The sequence below is a fragment of the Crassostrea angulata genome, chromosome 2 (genome assembly GCF_025612915.1).
Source record: "Crassostrea angulata isolate pt1a10 chromosome 2, ASM2561291v2, whole genome shotgun sequence".
Taxonomy (NCBI): Eukaryota; Metazoa; Mollusca; class Bivalvia; order Ostreida; family Ostreidae; genus Magallana; species Magallana angulata.
The window spans coordinates 22489650-22513337 of NC_069112.1; the positions used below are offsets into that span (position 1 = coordinate 22489650).

General features: G+C 32.2%; 1 protein-coding gene across 2 annotated transcripts in view; it reads left to right on the forward strand.

Moving 5' to 3' along the window:
• Positions 1 to 23688, forward strand: part of LOC128170905 (uncharacterized) — a 40181-nt gene that overhangs the window by 10627 nt on the left and 5866 nt on the right. The window contains exons 3-7 of one of the 2 annotated variants that reach the window (XM_052836658.1): positions 2065 to 2120; positions 2277 to 2476; positions 5958 to 6262; positions 11096 to 11239; positions 23215 to 23466. In XM_052836658.1, coding sequence (XP_052692618.1) covers positions 2065 to 2120; positions 2277 to 2476; positions 5958 to 6262; positions 11096 to 11239; positions 23215 to 23466 — 957 coding nt within the window. The remainder of the gene's footprint in view (positions 1 to 2064; positions 2121 to 2276; positions 2477 to 5957; positions 6263 to 11095; positions 11240 to 23214; positions 23467 to 23688) is intronic. The other variant, XM_052836659.1, reaches the window with a different exon arrangement.

The following is a 23688-nucleotide window of genomic DNA, read 5'->3' on the forward strand; positions in this document are numbered from 1 at the left end:
CTTTTTTACAGAGTGTGTCAAAATTGAAGAATCAGTACATGCACATGTGTTTAATATGACCATATTTACTAGTATAAGCCCACTCTTTAATGGGAATTGACAAAAGGAAAAGGCTATTATTAAGTATATCGCAGCCATATGTTTAACATCCTCTCTATTAACGAAATAAAACTTTAGATGTTTTTCAGTTCGAGGGTTCAATGTTTCGCAGCGGTAATAATTTAGACTCCACTGCAAACTATGAAAGAGGTTTGCTCCTAAGCTTTTCTGTATCACATATTACTTTACATATTTCGTTTACTTATACATGCATTTTACAATGCCAAATAAACTTTTGAGATGTGACCTAAACTTTTTATACTTTTAAATGAAATATTAAATGTATGTCTATTTTTATGCAAACTTTTGGCAAGATTACATTACTATTTTTTTTTTCGCGTTATAATTTGATTAGTCAAACAAATTACAACATCTGTTGTTGTGTTCATAATGTATTGGCAATTGAGGCCACCAAATAAAGCAATTTTTTTTTTTTTTAATTTTGAGTTTGATATTACTTTTATAGTCACTGCATGTGTTCAATCTTATACTGTATTAAATTTATAATTAAATAATAGTTCAAACTCTAAATTGTTTATTGATTTCCTTAAATAATCAATTTCCAAGCCAAATTTGAACAACAATTTCAGGAAAATTATCATTTCTGTTTAAGACTGTATCTTTCCAAACAAATGGCATGTGACATGAGTCACAAATTAAACAAATGAACATTTTAGGTCCCAATTTTTATATCCAAGTGGTTTTCGAATGATTGACATTACTTGTATTTCAGGTGCCAACATACTTAAACCCAGGTTTAGAATATCGCATAATATTGTGAAGCCATGTCCAATATTTCGCAATATCAAACTAGTATAGGAGATCTTATCGATTTTCAGATTTTTTTTAATATCATTAACCGCGAAAAGAAAAATTAAATAGTATGAATTTCAATTTCAACAAAGGACTAATTCCATTTTTGTTTACCTTGACAAAAAGACACTTCCCTCCCGATTCGCCAGTATTACTGCATCGTAATTAATATCATAACAATTTTTTACTACAGTCAATTTTTACCAACTTGGCAGAGGTCGGATATATTATAGAAATGACCATGATTTAAGTTATACAAGATATCCCGCGCACACACGGGAATAAAAACTTTACAAATTAATAAGGTACAATTTCTAATACATTAAACCAATGTAAAAACTTTTGTTGATATTTTTAGATATTGTGTCCGAATTTTACTTAACCTATTCCTCAAAATTGAAATAAAAACAACAGCATTGCTGCATTTAAAGGTGCGGGCAAATATGAAAACTCCAAACTTAATTGATAATTCATACTTGTACATGGCCTTTTTTATTTGTTGCAACTGACTGAAAAAAGAATATTGCAAACGTAAGAATGGTTATTTGATGCGTGGTATCTGTAAATTTTTGTCCTTAAATTGGTCAATATTTGCTATGATTTTATCACTGTCCCAAATATAAATTTGAGATAAATGACTCTTAAAATAAAAAAAAATTGAGGAAGCCCCCCCCCCCTCTTCTTCGTTAACTTTACCCTTATTGCATACATTCATACATCATTTAATCATATCTTCATTGTTTACAAATTAATGTATTTTGTTTAATATCATTGTATAAAGATGTATGAAATTAAACAAAAAACCGCTAGGATATGTATTTTATTTTGCATATTTTACATTACGTTCGTGGGCACCTCGTTCTGGAATGTTATTTATACGTCACTTGTTCTTAAGCGTGTTCACCACCTTAATTACGTTTTTGCTTTTTAAGTGCGAGTTTTTCGAAAATCAAAATAGGTTTTTAATTAATTTACTTATATTAATTATCAGGCATTTCTATAGCTTACGGACATCATATAACACATGTTGGATTACCAAACGTGTAATCATTTACTCTGGCAAAGGCATTTTTTTAGTTTATTGGCAAATTGTCATTGTTGTTACAAAAACATATTACTTTATATCGTGATTTTATTTTGCTTGCAAAATAGAGTTCTTCTGAAGGAAGAGCAACACCACTTCAGGAAGTAGAGACGGAAACTAACAGGTACACAAATCAGCCTAACATCTAACTATAAATTTATTATATTCTGGATTTGATTTTTTTCTTTTGTGTCTTTTCAAGTCAAAAAAATATATATATTCGTTTTAATGCATATAACATTTTTATATCTTATAACATGTATATGTCTAATTCTAACAGATATTCAAACGCCGAAGAGAAAAAAAGCCCAACTCAAACTGCAATAGCTATTTACCAAGAAATCGAAAGGTTGCTCGAAAGCGATAAATGCAACGATGGTCTCAGAACTGAGCTGGAGTTATCTTTTCCAGAATACCGTTCAACATTTATCAAATGGCGAAGGGATTTGGAAAAAACTGATCATGGAATAGTAATTGCAGGTTAAAAGATTATGCATTTACTAACATTTGTAAACAAAAATTCATTAACCAAAATTTAATCATATAAACGATTTTAAATGTTGAGCATATATGCGTCTTAATAACAGTTTTTGTTTATATCAAAGGGGTATAGCAATTTGATATATAAAGATTTAATTATGAAACATGAAAGAGTTGGATCAAAACATTAAGCAAAGTTTATCATAGAGCAAATATCAAACAAACGGTGTCAACACACAGTTGAAAGTTAATTTGATTGGCATAATGTTGACAGTCCAAGTTTTCTCTGCTCCTGTTAAGTATCTTTTCTTTGGACTTTTGAATTTGTTCACTGTTTGACATGTGTCTTAAATTGCCTTAAATCAGTAATCATATGTTTCGTCCTGGCAGTTTTCCATTTAAAATCATAGCGCAATATAATTATGTGCAGAGTTTACAATCTTCTTCGTTGCAGCTAACTGTGCAGGCTTTCGCTATTATCAGAATATTCTGATGGTTTTATGGTTTTTTCTATCCATGAACAGATTATGTGTGTGTGTGTGTGGGGGGGGGGGTGTCAGAAAAATATGTGTAACTCATACTAGTTGTGTTAGCGGGGGAAGGGAGATCTGGGGTCCGAGGTTGTTTTTTTTTTGTAATTTTACTTTTAATAAAATTAAGTTTTTATGAGGGAAGGAGTGCAAATCGGTGCACACGATGTTGTCGGCAAACAGAAGCAAATCTATTGCTGGAATTAAATTTTGTTGGTTATAATCATATGGACCATACTGTTTAAGACGTTAAATGTTAACATTATTGATTAACCTTAAATTCACATGCAAACAGATCACCCTAAACTGTACATTTGTATCCTTGGGTGGGATCTCATTCTTTACGAAAGTTATTGTTTTAATAAATTACCAGAAATTTGATGTGGCCCTCATTACTAATAAAACGGACACAGAATAGTGCTATATAAGGGCAAACACTTGCTCCGTATATTAATGTATAATGACATCAGCCAGTTTGTTTTATGATTGAATGATAATTACACTTACAAAGATTATCATGCCCCCTTCGAAGAAGGGAGGGCACATTGCTTTGCTGTCTGTCTGTCGTTCGGTCGAAATTTGGTATACATGTTTATCATAATAATATCTAGGTCACATTAGATTTTGGTTACTATCGAGCAATTTTCGACAGAGTTATGCCCCTTGGACATAGATTCCAACTTTTTGCAGTTTTTGTTCATTTTCTTCGCAGAGGATGTACATATTATAATGCAATTTTGAATACACTTTTATTATAATAGTATCTAGATCAAATTTTATTTTGGACACGATCGACGATTTTTCGACAGAGTTATACCCCTTGGAGGTAAAAATTCAAATTATTTGCAGTTTCCGTTCATTTTCTTCGCAGATGTTTCCAAGTGAGGGTGCCATAAGTGTATTTAAAACATCTCTTGTTTTTTTTTTCAGAATCGAATTTTATTTCATTATCACATATTACTTCTTTGTTTATGAAAATCAAAACAAATCAATAAAATGTCAAATAAAAAAAGGTAATAAAATGGGTTGAGTTGGATGTAACAAAACGTTTATGTAAGGTTATCTGCATATGAAACTCATGTCAATAATCTGATTTATCAATTCCTTTTCACAAACGGTAAATATTTGGAATCTTAAAGAACCTCGTTCTGCAATGTGGTTATATTAAGATCTTATACAGAAATGTAACAATAAAGCAAATTGACAAAACAAGTTAAAATAAAAATACAAAGAAAAGCATGGTCAGTGTTTATCCCCTGGAGTTAGGGCACATTTAATTTGACATTTTGCACTAAAATGCAGTTTTATTGACAGTATTTACAACTAAGCATAAAAATAAAATTCTTTAATATTCATAATTTGTTTTAAAAACACGGTGTTGATATTTTTTCTACAAAACGTTTTTTTTCGAAATTATTATTCCCAACAGAACTTACCTGCGAATTATTTTTGAATATTTTATCTTGCGTTGAAATCTTAATAATTATATTCTTATCTTTTTTTAAGATACTGAACATATGCGCAGTGAACTTGAAACGTGCCGAGTGAGATATGTAGAACCATTTGTTTTGTTAATTTTGGTATATACTGAATCCATTTTTTACTTAATTACTTTCTTAACATATTCTTTAAAATTAATGCATAAATAAACTGAAATGGATGATATATACATGCACGTGACCTTAGTTATTTTGGATGCTGCTGTCTGAGAAAAAAAAAACATATATTGTTATCTTATTTCAAACCAGTGAGTGGGTATTTAGTGCGTTGTATCTCTGTTCTTATAGTCAAATTTCACTGTAATTTTTATCAGTGTTCCACTTTCGAATTTCAGATCAGAAAACTTGAAAAATAATTGGGATCCCTACACTAATTCAGTTTCTCCGTTTTTATGCATACATATCATTTATTAGTCCACTTCCGGTGATCACCGGAGGGGACTATAGCTTTCCTTTGTGTCCGTCTGTCCGTCTGTCTGTCTTTCTGTCCGTCCGTCTGTCTGTCCCTCTTCATTTTTCCACACTTGTTTTCTTTATGCGTTTGAGGAATGATAGGAAATTTGCTGAACAACTTCAAAATGTCAAACTACAGATCAAGTTTACACTTTTGTAGTGTCTGGTTGACGTATTTTCGACAAAATTAATTTTCTATATTCCAATGTTCAGGTTCGTAATCGGGTTCGGTATGTATTGAATAAACGAGAAAAGTAATAAAATTGTGCATTTCTTGGACCGTTCCGGATCTTTTATTGTTTCTAACAAACAAATAAGTTCCGTAAAATAGTGTCAAGCATTGTGTTGTTAATTTAATCGACGGGGTTTTTGTATTATTACAATCGGGTTCGTTATCGGATTGGTCTATTGAAATGATATTCTGCATAACAGTGCATTGTTTTCACTTTTCACAAATTTCTATAAACCGGTAGGGGACGTGTATTGCTTATGCAATACTCTCAGAATGCTTGTTAATATAAAAGGCGTTAATTGTTTACTATTCAATGTATAAGGGTTATATTCTCTGTAATGTTACAAATAATTTGCCTACTTCACAGAACATCACGCATGCAATTTTATTTTATTTATTTAACGTACGTTAAAACTTGTTGGATAGATGAAGAACTATATTAAATTGAACTTTTCCTGATTAATTGTTTGTATCGGTATTATAAAACAGTTAAAGTAAAGGCTTTCCCTCGAGAAATAGACTTGCTCTTGAGGAACTGGAATCTTGCTGACTTCCTCAATGGTATACCTTAATTGTTTAGTATTCAGGTGTGCATAGTTATTTGTATTCAGTGTAGATAAAAAAAAATACAACGGTTCAAATTAATCGCGCTCATTAGAAACACAAAATATACACCTGTCTTTTGAAATCCACTAAACAGACTATAAATGAAAATTATACCAAGTCTTACAATATCAAGATGTATTTCAAACAGAAATTATTTTCAGGAGAAACGAGTTCTGGAAAATCAACATTGATCAACAAGATCCTGGGTATAAAACTGTTTCAAGGAAAGGTTCTTGAATCAACCTCAACTATTTGTAAAATACGGAACTCTAACCAAATTAGAATGTTTACAACTGACAAGACAGGACACACTGAGCTGAAATATTTTTCAAACAAAGGAAGACTTGAGTACAAAGAAGGCATAAAAGAATTAAGGGAGTACTTAAAGAAACGCACGAGTGTGTCACCAGATGATTCAGTTGACATTCAAATTGTAGATATACGACTTCCTGCTCCGTTCCTAAAGGTAAATCGAACAATGCATCTAAGTGTGTGTTTCGTTCCTTCAATTCAATTTAGCTATGTCAAGCAATCGAATTAAAATTACATTACGATACGCTATACAATATCTAACAACATACCGTACGGGGTCATCTCAGAGTGTCCTTTGTCGAAAATACAATAGCCGATAAGAGATAACCAATGACCTTACGTATTGACCAATAATAAAGAATTTGTTCTGTGCATATGTCTACTGTGTTTAAAAATGGCTGCGCCGATTTAAAAAGTTACGAATTCGCTTGATATAAAATCAAAGCCACAAGAGCTCGAAATATTGCAGAGTTTTCTTGATGGGAAAGATTGCATGGCCGTTTACCGACTGGCTTCGGAAAATTGTAACCTTATCAACTGTTTCCGTTAAAACAGAGGGGAGAGGACGCATGGGAATTCTTCTTGTGTGTCGTCCCCTTGTTTCCTATATGAAAGATCATGTCGTAAGGGCAATCGCAATTTAAGGTAAAACGTCAGCATATAAAGTTATATAAGATTAAAAATACGACACCAACCGAGATATCCCTTTACCATGTCTATTACTTCATCACAAATATATCCTCGCTGTAGCTGGTGCTTGAACTCCCCTCTCGTTATCATTATACAACATAATTTGAATGTTAATACACTTTAATATGTTTAAATTGAAGTAATTGGCAGATGTTAATGCATACAGTTTGGATATTGCAACATATCTCTGTACATGGTTTTCGCCAAAACAGACTTCTTTGTTCCAGAAAGAGTAACCTGTGTAATGTTAAAAGTATTATGTTAGCATAGTGGAATTTTCAAATTCTATATATGCATGTAAAACTAATAACTTGACACCAGCAAGGATATTAAGACACTGTGCCAACTGCATAACTTATCATAGAAATTATAGACACTTTTGTGAAAATGAAATTAATTTCAACAAAAATCAAAGTACTAAGAGTACTCAAAGACGGGGTCTTGAAAGTTTGAATTTGTAATTATCCTGGATTTCCTCGAATATGCTTCCAACATTTAAGAGTTTGAATTAGTTGATACAATCTATGTTAATTCTTTTTTTTGCAATTGACTGATACTTTGTCTAAATTTTACCCAATCCCGGCCTTCAAAATTGTTGAAAATTGACACAACGGAATACTATGTAAAATAAGACCCCAAGGAAAATTTTAAAAAATTACTACTAACCGGGAATATCAAACAACTATATCAAAGTAGATAACTTTAATCATTAGATTTATTCAATTTTGTGATCCAATGGAAAATCCACAAGTCGGACGGTATCCGTAATAAAAGTTTTATGAAAACCCAGAAAACTCTAAAATTGCTGAATTAACAAACAAAAGGAACATTTGTTTACCGATAACAAACACAATCACCTGAAAAATATTTTTTTTACAATAAGATTCCAAGAACTTCGACAATAAAAAGATTTGTAATGGTCGCCATTTTGATTTTTAAGACCGACTTATCTGACACGATTTTCTTCATTTGCGATTCATGCAAAATTAATAGGTAAAAATAAATCCGTTCGCCACTTGCTACATTTCTATGTAAACTCATGCATCACCTACACGAATTACGATACAACCGTTCCTTTCAATAAAAATCATACTCCTAAAATCAGAGACAAATGAAACAGAGATTGTCAACTCCGCCATTAGCGGGTAGATGTCACGGGACCAACCTTATTTGAGAACTACAAGTGCAACAGTAATCTTGTATAAGTCATTAAATTTGAACCTGATAGTGAACATGAACCTGTAAATATTTTAAGCATGAAATATTAACAAAAAATCTTTATTACTTTTTAAATTACTTTTTAAAAACTTACTGACTTTTCACAAAGTAATGGTAATGCATTACTTTACTCATGTAATGGTAATGTAATGCATTACTTCAAGAAAATTTAGTTATGGTAAGTTAATGCCCTAATTCATAAAGTAATGGTCATGTAATGCATTATTTAACAATGTAATTCACCCAAGCCTGATTCCAACTAAGCCGGAAAACATAAACATTAACATTTAACTTGGATCTTCAATCGATAAGATTGTACATATTATATGATGTATAAGTCTTCCAAAATGTATAATATATTATAGATTTTGCTTATAATGCATTGTGTGGAATTTAAATTCAGTTTAATCAACTAAAGAGCCAACGAACGAGAAGGCAAATTCAGACTTGTTTTGATTTTCTTTGTACAGAATTCCTTTCGAGACGAACAGCAGTCATACTGCAAGTAGACTGGAAGCCAATGAAACACCTATTTAATTTGTAAAAACAAATTGCCGATTTTAAACTCGGCTTGCGCATGAATTTTGGTAGAATTAAGATAAAAGATTGTCAAAATAAAACTCACAACTTTTCAAAAATGGCACATGGCGTTTGGGAACTTTAATTTCGATTTCACCATCAACCTCTTCTATTAATTAATGAGCTCGTACAAAAACTTAATTGTCAACGGTGCTGTGCTGAGACTTCGGCTGACAGTAAACCAATAGACGGGGTAACGTGACCTCGTCTAAAAATCTACAATCGACAACAAAACGCGCTATTGGCGGAGTTGCAAATTACTGTTATTTATGTCTCTGAAAGAACATGGACGATTTAATAGATAGCACCAATCATTTTTTTTACTATTGCGAGCGCAGCGAGCTTTAAAAACTAGACCACGCGGCAAAACGGACAAGCTTAATCTACAGATTCATCAAGAATTTTTTTGTACACGTCCAATAATGCTCTGTAATGAGTCCTCCCATTGTGCTAGGTCAAACATGGCTAATTTTTAACTCGTAATGTTAGGCCCTGGGGTTTAAAAACACATTCTAAGAACTGCAAAAGCTTTCATTAGACCCAAGACATAATTTTTACATGCTGTTATTCCTTCTTGTTTAGAAAAGATACGTAAACAAATGATTATGGATTTCCACGATCTCGCGCTATTTTCCCCGCGAAAGATTTAGAGGTGGATCAAACATCTGTGAAGTTTGTACTAGCTATCCCAGTATAAACTGCGATAATAGCCTTAGATGTTTTTTTTATCTTGGTTTGATAGAGATTATACGTATACAAGAAAGAGCCATACTTTACTGTCATATCGATCAAATTTTAAACTAATTGTGCATGCATGTACAGAAAATACACGTATAAGTAGAGAGAAGATAAAAAATAAAAAGGTCATTTTTAACTTAAGAGAAAAATAAAACCGTTAAACAAATTATACAGACATTGCATATCGTCAAATCATTAATTGGAAGATAAAAGAAGTTACACATGTACAAACAGGGAATTATGTAGCACTTCTGACATAAGCCTGCGGTTTGGAGAACCTTCCCCTCAATTAACACACACACTTTCTTTTAACTTTTTAACAATTTCAACTTTTTGTCATCGTGTTTGTAAATAATAATTGTTCCCTCTTTGTCGACCGACTTATAAATGCTAAATAAAGCAAAGCTGACGATCACAGAAATATTACTAATGGTTAAATTTAACGGGAGTACTTGGAATCGACGTTGTTTTCTTTCGGAACTAAATTTGAAAATTCAACGTTCCGACACCTTATAGACATATCGATTGTAAGAAGCAATTAACGATTTTGCCAAGGTAGATTTCATTGGTTAATCGAAAGGTCACTCCGAGATTACTCCGTACGTTGTTGTATAGCGTAATACTATACTAGTATTCTAGTAAAGACTAGCTGATTTTTGTTCTTCTTGTCTCTTGCAGTTTTACCTGTTCTTAATTAAAAGCTCAAGGAAACTGATTACAAATGAACAATATGTATAAGTTTTCTTTGTGTATGATAAATATGTGGAGTGATAATTGTTTTTTCAGAAATGAACATTTGACAATTACAAACACATATATGATGATTTGTTTAAGAACCATAACGTTTAAATGCTAGCAAATACAATTTATGTTTAAAATGCTCATTGTATCAACAACTTTTAAAAGAAAACTATAAGTTTACGTACTAATTTAGACTATATATTAAACTGTTACACTTTCTACTAAATTCCCATGGCCAACAGTTTTACTCTACGATCAAAATATTACTAAAATCCTTTATTTATTATATATTTTATCATTTTTCTTTTCTGATTAAATAATATTCTACATCACAGTTATAGTTATAAAATTTATTCATGGATTTATATTCTTATTAGAGTTTTACAATTAATTCTTTTCAGGTTCATGTGCATCATGTCATTTAAATCATAAATTTGGATATATATATATATATATATATATATATATATATATATATATATATATATATATATATATATATATATATATATATATATATATATATATATATATATATAATATTCATTTATTATATTTTTCATTTAATATTTTTTCGTTTGATGAGATATTGACGCTTCTGATTGGTCGAAAAAAATCGAAAACAATATCTCAAACGAAATTTTTGACTTTGAATAATTTATTTTAAAATCGGACTGATATTTTTCTTTTTTTTAATTCCCGACTGAAATCGAGAAACAATTTAAATATGTAAGTTCTTGCAGTCTTGTTATAACAATAACCATTGTTTCATTCTAGATTCTTAATGTTTCTTCGCACATCCTGAAAGAACCATGTGTTTTGTGGGCCACACGCTTCATATAATACTCTAAATTAAGTGTTGAAGATTTGATTCTAAGTGTAAACCAAAATAGAATATGTCCATTATGCTGTACATCACACTTAATAGATTTGATACATGCTTAAATTTAACTTTTTCAATCAGCTTTTTTAGTCTTTATATTTTGTTAAACCTATTGAAATAAGTGTGCATGTTTAATAGCAGGGCAACACAATTCTTGTTGACACACCTGGAATTGGGGGATCAGGGAAGGTTACTCAAAAACTTATAGAATATCTTCCAAACGCGTTGGCTTTCATCTTTGTGATAGACGTATCGAGTGCTGGTGGTATGCAGAAAGACAGGGTAAATATAATTTTTTTTCAGTTTGTAAACACATAACTTATAAACATGCAACTTTTGAAAAAAAAAAATTACATCAGATCTTCTCAAGATTTCTCCTCCAACAAACATTATGTTCGTAGCCCAGAAAGCGCCTATTTTTACAAATTTGATAGATATTGTCGTAAACAAATAATATGCTTCTGTCAAAACCAGCTGAGTTGACAACTGAAACAGACGTCATTAACCTGTTATCCAATCAGATGTATTTATATTTAACATAAATTTGGCATATGAAGTGTGTGGAAGGCTTCTGCAGTTATAATGCTGTAACACACTCAGGGCACTGGAAGGTAAATATGACAAGATTAATTATGACGTCACAAACATTGAACGTAGAAAAATTGAACGTCACAAGCGAAAATCAAACTTCGCGATGTTGGCAGTTATTTCATTATTTCTTGAAAGATATAGTGTTATATTTACATCCACCAAGTATTATTCCTTCTATTTCTTACGGAAACTTATAGTTAATTCATAGCTCTATTGAAAGAGCCAGACTGAATGACAGTGACACTAAACAGAAAAAAAGAATTAAGTTCTCAATCACAATTTTTATAAATATTCTAGTACGAATTTTACCTATCAATTTTCAAATCCTTAACAATTTTTAGTCAATTTAGCAAAAAAAAACCTGAATGATTATAACACTAAATCATTAATATTATTAAACTAAGAATATTAACCGTACTCTGCCGGCATTAAATTTATATGAGGTATATGATTATAATTTTGAGATATGGTGTCTTTTATCCATTTTAAGCATTTTTCAATAGTTTTGTTGAGTGTGTTATTCGATTATCTAAATGAAAAAAGTAAAACAAAAAACCAACAGAAAATATGCAAAATTATGTTGACTAACAAATAGAATCTTAACTTTGAATATCACAAAACTACCAAATATATTTTAGTGAAAAACAAAATTTGAAATTTTTAGTCCGAATCTCCACTATTTTTCTATAAGTCTGACTTTCTTTGAGCCTAATTCCAAAATTAAGTAAACATATAGAATGGTTGTCAAAAATAATTAATTGCCTTGCACTAGGGTCCGTTCGTCCTAAAGAGGAAGGTGTTTTATTGGCCAAAATGGCCAAATGGTTAGTGTTTTGGCCGCTTAGTGCTAGGATTTTTGGTTTCAAATTTTGCGAGTGCAAAAAGGTTACATGGTTACCCAGGGTGTTAATCTGGGTCCAATTCAGGGGGGGGGGTATTTAACTCTCACCCGGTATTCGGGATTTTCATAACCTGGAGTTATCGTTCGTAACACGAGTTATCTCTCCATTAGAGCAGGTATAGCGCTATGTAACCAGTATAAACAAATGGTTGAAACAAACGTTTTTTGTCTTGTTTAATCGGTTATTGGTGTAAATTGTCAATATAGAAAGACGACTGTACAATTAAAAGATGCTGTTTTACTAAAATACTAAAAAAAAGTAGAGATATGACGACCGCGCCTAATCGTACCATATCCAGGCACATACCATGGTTTTTGAACGTGTATTGGGGGGGGGGGCTCATAAAAAAAACTACTTAACAAACCAGAAAATTTAAAAAAAGAAAAAGAAAATTACAACCTCTCAAATCGTGAAAATCCTAATCCGTTGGGGGGGGGGGGGGGGGGGGTATAATGTACTTTACTGTACAGCAGACCTAGCTTAAATCATGAATCATTTCATTTTTTTCACAGATTCACTATTTATTCATTTGCTACGAAAAAGATAAGGGGGGGGGTAACTTTTTTATTCACTTTTTTATATGTAAATTAATGAAAATATCTTTTGCAAGAAGAGGGGAGGGTAGCCCCCCATGTACATTTTATTATACAGAGAAGTAGACATGCAAAGCAATCCTAAAGACATGGATGGTTTTGTCTGTCCACCTCTCAAAAGAGAATATCCAATCTATCAGGAGGTCGAAGTACAAAGACAGGCATTATACCTATGTATGTATGTATCTGCACTGAACATTGGCGGACCTTACTATACTTACTATTGATGGATTTCATTTAGATTAATGAATGACTAATTTCAATTTCGTCATCATGGAAATTTAAGAGATAATGGATAAAAACATCTGCAACCTAGCTTTTGCGCAATTTTTCGCATAGACCGCTTGCAATCACGTTTTCATTTAAAGTTGCGTTACGATTTTGATTGACAACATTCACGTCTATATTTATATATATAGTTCATTCCATCCTTAATTTTTCATGAGAAGTTTATTCCTAAAATGGTGTTTTCTATAGATGGTACATGAATAAAGAGCAGTTCAATTATATAAAGGGCATTGATATAAATGATAAAAGTAATAAAAGTACTAATAGTAATCCAAACAAACTACAAAAAATTGTTTAAGCTGTCTCCTTAAAGACTTAAAAGAAAAGGGATCTCTTATTTTAAACCAAAGACAAATTCAAATTTCGATGCTCTATTTAAAAGCACTGAGCTCTATTTTCAATGCTGTCATTCCTCTTAACCCTGTAATACCGGTGTCTATTTTATACAAAAAATCTGTTTTGTTGAGAAATTCAAATGATTGTCATCGATTAAACATCCTGCATGACAGGTACACTACAGCTGCCTGAATTGATGACTGTCGGTGCCTGGTAAGATACCAATACCCACTGCGTGTACCTACATATTTTTTTTTTCCTGAGAGCATGGCATTTCGAACGAATGCATCTCAACAGGCTAGCGCAAACATCGTATTTTGAAAGAGTGTGCGGGGGGTTAGAAGAGCAGACCGACCAACCCAAAATCAAGACGAAAAACAATTAATAAACTAAAAAAATCACTTCACACATTTTCAAAATCCCAGTCAGTGAAAATAGCGGGGCGGGGGGTATCCCGTATATATATATGTATCTTTGAATTTATTCAGAATTATTCCCTTAGGTCTATATTGTTTTTGCGTTGTCCTCAGAAGAAAAAAAAAATAGGGGCTGTTCGTTAAGAATATATATTTCTATATTTGATTTCTAAAGAAGAAAATTGATTTTCAACTCCTGCCTCTCTTATATTTATAACATCTATTATTTCTGTGTAACAGGTGGGTTCATTTTATCAGAGAAACCACAATACCACCATCCATCCGAGTAATTGTCACCCCTAAAAAAGAATCGCAAATGTCTTTCACTCGCAATGTTTGCCGAATAAGCAAAACTATGTATATATACATTATATATTGTAATCAAACGCATTCTTTGCATTCATTTTAATTTTTTTAGATAACTTTTGATGTTTTCTGTTTGGTTATTTAAATTCATCAAATGTTTTTGCTGTAAGAAAAGTCGTTATTAATTGACGTCGTATATGTAAACTCCCGCACTGCTTACTCATTTTCGAATAACCGGAAGTAATGCATACCTGCTATGAGGGGAAGATAACTCTTTCAGTAACGATAACTCTAGTTTATGGGAAGACCGAATAAGCACGATAAATGTTGACTTGAATAGGCATTGACCTTATGGGTCTTCCTATGAGAAAAAAGTTAAGTTTAACTTAACAATCAAACAAACCAAACAAAACTGATGCATGATTTGAAATAATAATAGTAACTAGACTCTTGATGCTATAGCAACAAAAAGGTCATCCGTTTCTCATGTATTTACCTGTAAAAAAACCCATCTATCTTGTTAACAGAAAATGGATATCATTTATACTGTAAAGAAATTCCTAAGAAATAAAACCAAAAAGACAAAATGTCAATTTTTCGTGCTTTCTGTGACGACTGGAAGTTACGCCGGATCATACAGAACACAGTAAACATATCTTTATACATTGTTTTGTCTTTCCTTAAAGTGTCGATGTTCAAATTTATATTAGTTAAAATATCTCGTTGAGAAAAGGGTTTTGTTTAGGGACAGGAAGCGAACGAAAAGAAGTGATTAAAAAAATGAAAATACACATTTTAGTACATTTACCTACGATACGTTACCGTTCATCACATTGAGTAACAATTTTAAAAAAAATGAAAGTTAAAAAAAAAACCTCTTATTGCTTGAACGCTTCGATTGGGAACCGGAAGTAACGTACAACGAAATGAAACCCATTAAACACATCTTCAATCAAATGTCCATTATCCATACAATATTTGTGTCTTGATCTCTCACAGTTTCTGAGATCTTGTGGGTACTTTGTTTTTAAAAAAGAAGGCTACCTGATATATTTAAGATGTCTCACCGGAAGTAGAACTGTGAATTTGTTTTTTAACAATGTGTAGATGACTTTTTGTATTTGTATAGGTAAAATGTTACTTCCTTGCTAAATAATAAACATATATAAAAAATCAAAATTGGGTGTACTTCCTGTCGTTACCGTTTTTGAGATCTTGTCAAAATAAGGTTTTTAGCTCACCTGAGCCAAAGGCTCAAGTGAGCTTTTCTGATCACAATTTGTCTGTCGTTGTAGTCGTTGTCGTCGTCGTTGTAAACTTTTCACATTTTCATCTTCTCAAGAACCACTAGGCAGATTTCAACAAAATTTAGCACAAAGTACCACTAGGTGAAGGGGATTCAAGTTTGTTCAAATGAAGGGCCACGCCCTCTTTAAAGGGGAGATAATTTAAAATTATTGAAAAATTTGTTGATATTTTTCAAAATTCTTCTCAAAAACTATTTGGCCTGAAAAGCTTAAACTTGTGTGGAGGCATCTTCAGGTACTGTAAATTCAAGTTTGTTCAAATCATGGCCCCGGGGGGTAGGGAGGGACCACAAGAGGGGGATAAAGTTTTACATAGGAATATATAGAGAAAATCTTTAAAAATCTTATTCTCAAAAACTATCAGGCCAGAAAAGCTCAAATTAAAATGGGAGCATCCTCAGATAGTTTAGATTCAAGTTTGTTCAAATCATGGTCCCTGGGGGTAGGGTGGGGCCACAATGGTGGGATCAAGTTTTACATAGGAATATATAGAGAAAAAATTTAAAAATCTTCTTCTTAAAAACTATTAGGCCAGAAAAGCTCAAATTGAAATGGAAGCATCCTTAGGAAGTGTAGATTCAAGTTATTTAAATCATGGTCCCTGTCGGTAGCGTGGGGCAACAATAGTGGGATCAAGTTTTACATAGGAATATATATAGAGAAAATCTTTAAAAATATTATTCTCAAAAACTATTAGGCCAGGAAAGCTCAAATTGAAATGGAAGCATCCTCAGGTAGTGTAGATTCAGGTTTGCTCAAATCAGGGTCCCTGGGGGTAGGGTGGGTCCACAATGGTGGGATCAAGTTTTACATAGGAATATATAGAGAAAATCTTTATAAAAAATTCTTGAAAAACACTTTTAGGCTAGGAAAGCTCACATTTGAGCAGGAGCATCCTCAGGTAGTGTACATTCAAGTTTGTTCAAATCATGGTCCCCGGGGGTAGGGTGGGGCCACAATTGGAGGATCAAGTTTTACATAGGAATATATAGATAAAATCTTTAAAAATCTTCTTCTAAAAAACTATTAGGCAAGGAAAGCTCAAATTAAAATGGGAGCATCCACAGGTAGTGTAGATTAAAATTTGTTCAAATCATTGACCCCGGGGGTAGGGTGGGGCCGCAATTGGGGGATATATTTTTATACAGGAATATATAGAGAAAATCTTTAAAAAAATTCTTTTAAAAAGTATTTGGCCAAGAAAGCTCAAATTGGCGTGTAACCATCCTCAGATAATGTAGATTCAAGTTTGTTCAAATCATGGTGCCTCGGGGTAGGGCGGGGCCACAATGGGGGATAAATTTTTATATATAGAGATAATCTTTAAAAATCTTCTTCTCAAAACTATTAGGCCAGGAAAGCCCAGATTTGAGTGGAAGCATCCCCAGATCGTATAGATTCAAGTTTGTTTAAATAATAGTCCAGGGGTAGGGTAAGGCCACAATGGGGGGGGGGGGTTTACATAGAAATATATATAGAGAAAATCTTTAAACATCCTCTTTTTAAAGACTATTTGGCCAGAAAAGCTTTAACTTGTGTTGAGGCATCCTCGGGTAGTGTAAATTCAAGTTTGCAAAATCAGTCCCTGTGGGTAGGGCGTGGCCGTGATGGCAGTTTGAATTTTTACATAGGAATATATAGAGAACATCTTTTAAAAATATTCTGTGAAAGTTTTAGGTTCAAAACTCAGTACTTAGTGTGAAAGCACAGGTTATGCAGATTTAAGTTTGATAAAACCATGATTTCCTAGAGAAAAGTGGGGCCACGGAATGGGGGAGGGTATATAGGAATAGATAAAAATCTTGTTACAGGTATAACAACAAAAGGGGCTTGGTATTTACCAAAAAAACATGAGGTGGATAAAATTTGGCAGATTTTCAATTTTTTAAAGAAAGATCTACTGTACTTAGTTGTCAGGATATTTTGGTACTGTAATGCTAATTTTATTAGAATTAAGGCAATTGTTGCTCAGGTGAGCGATGTGGCCCCTGGACCTCTTGTTTGTCTCAGGACAGAAAACGGGCAAACGGAAGTGCTCAATGAAAATTAAATTTGTTATTTCTTGTTGACTTGCCTATCTTACATTATTATTTATCGAAGTAGCTAAAACTATCAAATGAAAACAGTTAAACGGATAAACAGCTTGATTTGTTTGTACTCTTCCGATCTGGACCGGAGGTGACGGTCGACAAAATGAAACTGTTTAAATTTATCTTCAATCAAATGTTTATAATCAGTGGAAGTTTCGTGTCTTGATCACTTCAATTTCTGAGATCTTGCGGGTACAAAATATGTTTTAAAAAAGATTCCTGAGATAATAAAGATATCTCACCGGAAGTAGAATTGTTTTGTTTATTAAAAATTGCATATATAAGTAAATGACTTTTGTAAGGATTTATGCTAATATCTTTATTCTACGGAAAATAAATTAAATACGTAGAAACAAAAAAATTGAAGTCCTTCCGGTGACGACCGGAAGTTACGCCAAACAAACCAAAATAGTTTAAACACATCTACAACTATAGGTCTATAATTCTACAAAGTTTTGATGTTTAGGTCATTACCGTTTTTGACATCTAGAGGTGACAAGCTTTTTCAACGCAGAACAGGAAACGGACGACAGGAAGTAAATTTTGAGAAAATGAAAAAAAAAAACGCCTAGAGATATTATCATTTTCTACAAGTTCTGAAAATTTGAAGTAAATCTATACAGCCATCTCTGAGAAATCTTGTGGACAAAAAATGGGGAAAAAATAATTATAACTAGACTCTTTTTGCTATAGCAACAAAAAGGTCTTCCGTTTATCATATATTAATCTGTTTTGAAAAGTCATTCCTTTTGTAAAAATAAAATGAATATTATATACATGTATTATGTAAAGAAATTTTCCAGTTATTATTTCAAAGTACAACAAAACAAAAATAATACAAAAAGTCAGTTTTTGAGTACTTTCTGTGACGACCGGAAGGTATGCTGGATCAAACAGAACATAGTAAAAATATATCCATACATTCTTCTGGCTTTCCTCAAAATTTGGATAATCAAAGTTTTGTTTCTTATGAGATCTCGTAGAGAAAAGGTTTTGTTTCGGGACCGGAAATGGACAAACGGAAATGATTGAAGAAATTTAATGTAGATATTTTTGTACAAGTACTTACGAAACGTTACTTTTCATCACACTGAATAAAATGTTTAAAAATATGAACTTTTAAACAACTTTTGCTTGAATGCTTTGAGTGGAAACCGGATGTTACGGACAACCAAACGAAAACCCGTTAAATACATGTTTAATAAAATGTCTGTCATCCATATAAGTTTTGTATCTTGATCTCTTTCAGTTTTTGAGATCTCGCGGGCACAATTTTTTTTAAAAAAAGAAAGCTACCTGAAAAGTTTGAGATGTCTCACCCAAAGTAGAATTTTTTTGTTTATTAAACCACGAGTAGATGACCTTTTGTATTTATATTGCTTAAAGGTAAACATCATGCTAAATAATAAAAAAAAAATTTAAGAACACAAATTTTGGTGAATTTTCTATGACAACCGGACGCCGGAAAAAACAAAATAGTGTATTCACATGTACAAACAAAGGTCTATCATCCCACAAAGTTTGGTTATTAAAGTCCTTACTGTTCTTGGTATCTCGTTGAAATAAAGTGTTTTTGTCTCGCGACAGGGAACGGACCAACGGAAGTGCTGAATGAAAATTATATTTAGCATTTCTTGTTTACTTGCCTATCTTACATAATTATTTATCGAAGTAAATAAAACTTTCAAACAAAAACAGTTAAAGTAATCAACAGCTTGATTTGTTTGAACTCTTCCGGTGTAGACCGGAAGTGACGGAAGACAAAATGAAACTGTTTAAACACATATACAATCAAATGTCTATAATCAGTGGAAGTTTCGTGTCTTGATCACTTACAGTTTCTGAGATCTTGCGGGTACAAAATATGATTTAAAAAAGCTTCATGAGATAATCGAGATATCTCACCGGAAGTAATTTTTTGTGGCTATTTAACATTGCACAGATGACATATGTAAAGATTTAAACTAATGTCTTTATTTTACGGAAAAAAATTAAATGCGTAAAAATATATTTTTTGAAGTTCTTTCGGTGATGATCGGATGCTATGCCAACCAAAACAAAAAGGGTAAACTCATGTACATACATAGATTTCTCATCACATAAAGTTTGATTCTTAAAGTCGTTACCCTTTTGAGATCTCGAGGAGACAAAGTATTTTATCCCGGGACAGGAAACGGATAAACGGAAGTGCTCAATGAAAGTTAGTACTTGTTAACCATTAGAAACAGGACTTCATGCCTATCAATTTTTTAAAAAGTTGTCAAAGAAAAACAGTTAAAGTTATAAATAACATGATTTGTTTGTGGTGTGGACCGGAAGTGAAGTTGGACAAAAGAAAAGCAGTTTAGCACATCTTCATTCAAATTTATCACTAATACTTTTTGAGATCTCGTGGGAACAAAATTTGCTTTAAAAAAGCTACCTAAGATAATTGAGATATCTCACCGGAAGTAGAATGTTTTTGTTAATTTAAAATCGCATAGATGACACACGCAATAATTTATGCGATCATATTCATTCTATGTAATATAAATAAAAAAAACGTGTTTAAAATAATTTTTGAAGAGCTGCCGGTGACGACCGGAAGTTGCGATGAAAAAAAACAAAATAGTTTAAACACATCTACAAAAATAAGTCGATCATCCCACAAAGTTTGGATGTTAAAGTCTTAATCGTTTCTGAGATTTCGATGCCGGAAACGGACGACCGGAAATGAATTTTGAAAAAATTAAAAAAACAAAAAACAAAACAGCATCGATATATTATCATTTTCTATCATCCCTGAAAATTTCAATAAAATCTATTCAGCCATCTCTGAGATATTCTGCCGACAAAAAAGGAAAAAAAACTAGACTCTTGTTGCTCTAGCAACAAAAGGGCCTTCCGTTTCTCATATATTAATCTGTTACAAATACGCATTTCTCTTGTATAAAGAAAATTAATGTTATATTTTCTGTATAGAAATTTTCCAGTAATTTTTTGTACGTAAAACAAAACAAATACAAAAAGTCAATTTTTAGCGCAAACGCAAGTGCTAATACATTAGCGTAAATGAATTTTAGCCCACGCGTCTTTTGAAAAAAAATTATTTGTTTAAATTTTCTTGTTGGATCCATACCCGTATTACTAGCTAGTATATTTTGTGGTCACTCAAGCACGCAATTACAATGGCATTGAATTATAACTCACGTACACAGGTAAACATATAGTCACTCTTCCCAAGGTGTGGTCATTGCATGGACGTGTCATAACGTCGATCTTAAACTTCATTAAAAAAACGAAAACATGACGAGTTTCTACCTGATCCAGAAAAAGAAAACAGTGAAGGATAAGCAGAATTATGTGAATTTTGTAATGATTCTTTAGTATATTCTCCCGAAATAAGAGCCGAAATTGGAAAATATGCAGTAGAGAACGGAGTCATGAATGCTTCCAGACATTTTACCTCGGAACTTGGTTCACCCGTGCGTGAAAGTACTATCCGTAATCTGAAGACAGCGTATATGAAAAGCAGAGACAAACGTTTTATAGTTTTATCATTGTGCATTTTTATCCAAAAAGGCACTTTTAAACTTCTACAATTTGTAAAGAACAGTAATAAATAATTGTGCAATGTTCGTTTTTGAAGTGAATAAACTGGTAGTAATCGTGTACTGTCAGAGTGAACGCTTGATCACATTTTCACCTCGAGGCGCTAAAGAGAGTTGACACGGGGAGAAACCCAACTATGAATGTGGTAATGATAGGTACTAACAAGCCATTCAATTAAATTATTTAGTCCATGTTTATTTGGCGAATCCATACTGTTTACCTGTGTGAGTGTGTAATACACCGCATGGCCGAAATTACGTAAGCGCGCATTCCAGTGTAATGATATAATAAATAGACCGTTGTGATTATTTGAAGCCTGAAAAAAGTGAATAGCTATTAGGAACCTTTGGCGCACTACAAATTTTAGCGCGCAGAGGCGCTTGCGCCAATGACGCTAAAATGTAAAGTGCGCCACGTTTTCTCGTTTTACAGTATAAAACACACTGTATAGTTAACATAGATAAGATTTTACACTGATATATTCATTCTATGTAAAAAAGATTAAACAAGGGGAAAAAGCTGTTTTCAGTGACGACAAGAAGTCACAACGAATCAAACAAAATAATGTAAACACAGATACATACAAAGGGCTATTATCTCACAAGAGTTTGTTGTTCAAGTCGACATCGTTACTGAGATTTCGTAGAGTCAATGTTTTTGTCTGAGGACTGAAAACGGACAAACGGAAGTGCTCAGTGAAAACAAAAGTCAGTATTACTTAACACTGGATAACTGTACGGTATTGCTCATCAATTTTACAAAAATTATCAAAGAAAAACAGTTAAACATTTGAAACATTCTGTTTTAAACTTCCCAGTGATAACTGCAAGTGACGATTGACAGAATGAAAGCAGTTAAACGCACTTTCTATCAAATGCCTGTCATCACTGTATGTTTTGTGTTTTAATTACTTGCACTTTCTAAGATTTCGTGGGTAAAACATTTGTTTAAATTAGGCTATCTGAGATATTTGAGATTTCTCACTAAAAATAGAATGTTTCTGTTTATTTATCATCGGATATAAAACATATGTAATGATTTATACTTATATTTTAATTCTATGTGAAAATAAATTGAATGCGAAAAAAAATATTTTTTGATGTGCTACCGGTGATGACCGGAAGTTATGACGAACAAACAAAATACTTTAATGACATTTACAACTATAAGTCTATAGTCTTACAAAGCTTGAATGCTCAAGTCCTTATCATTTTTCAATCTTGACGTCACAAGGTTTTTGTGGCGGGACAGGAAACAAACAACAGGAAATTTAAAACATGAACAAAACAAACACACGAAATATCATTTTCTATCATCCCTGCAAATTTCAAGAAAATCTATGTAAAAATCTCTGAGAAATCTTTCGAAAAAAGGAGGCATTTTTAAAATTCCTAACAAATTCGCGCCCGGGCAAACTCCAAGCAATGGGTCCACTGGTGTAAAACACGTAATAATACATAACTTCTTACTATAGTCTACCTCTCCTGAGAATTTTGTATTAATATCACTGATATTTCTGAGATTTGCTACGCACAAAATAGATCGTAGAAAATAGAAAATCGGCCGTAACTTGGTACAGGTAGCGACTGTTTCAAAATTTAAAAAAAGGCTCAAATTATGAACTCTGGTAATCACCTGTGGAAAGTCAAAATCGGCCGAATAGTTTCTGAGAATCGCGTGCAAAAAAATTGTAGAAAAAAAAGAAATAAAAAGAAACAGAAGCCCTAATGATTCGATTTTAAACATGATTTTTAACTCGTTACATCATCAGAGCATGTTTTGGAAAATAAACTTAGAGATGGAATTTTATAAAATAAAAAATGAATTTTTGTTTCAGCTTCCCCAGCTATTACAAACAGTTACAGACTTACAAAAGCAATCAGAGATGCCGTGTTTCAATCCAGAAAACGTTGTTTTCATAACAAACAAATGGGATTTAGTTCAAAAGCAAATTGAAAGCAGTGACGAGGATGACAGTGAAAATAAAAGAGAAGAGGAAATTGGTATATGGGAAAATCTCAAGAAGGATATCAAACAGATGTGGCCATTAGTAAGAGAGGAAAACATCTTTAAAATGAACTTAAAAGATGTAATTATATATATTATATTTATCGAAATAGTTTTTGATTATCCATTAGGATTATATCTTATTTATATTTTTGTGTTAAAAAACTAATATTACTTAACGATTCTACAATGTCCCAACCAGAAACTATTTACAAAATTCCGTTAATACTTAAGTAAAGTTCTTAAGTAAAAACTAGTATTCCATTAAAGGAATGATCGGCAATAATGATATATTGATAGCTAG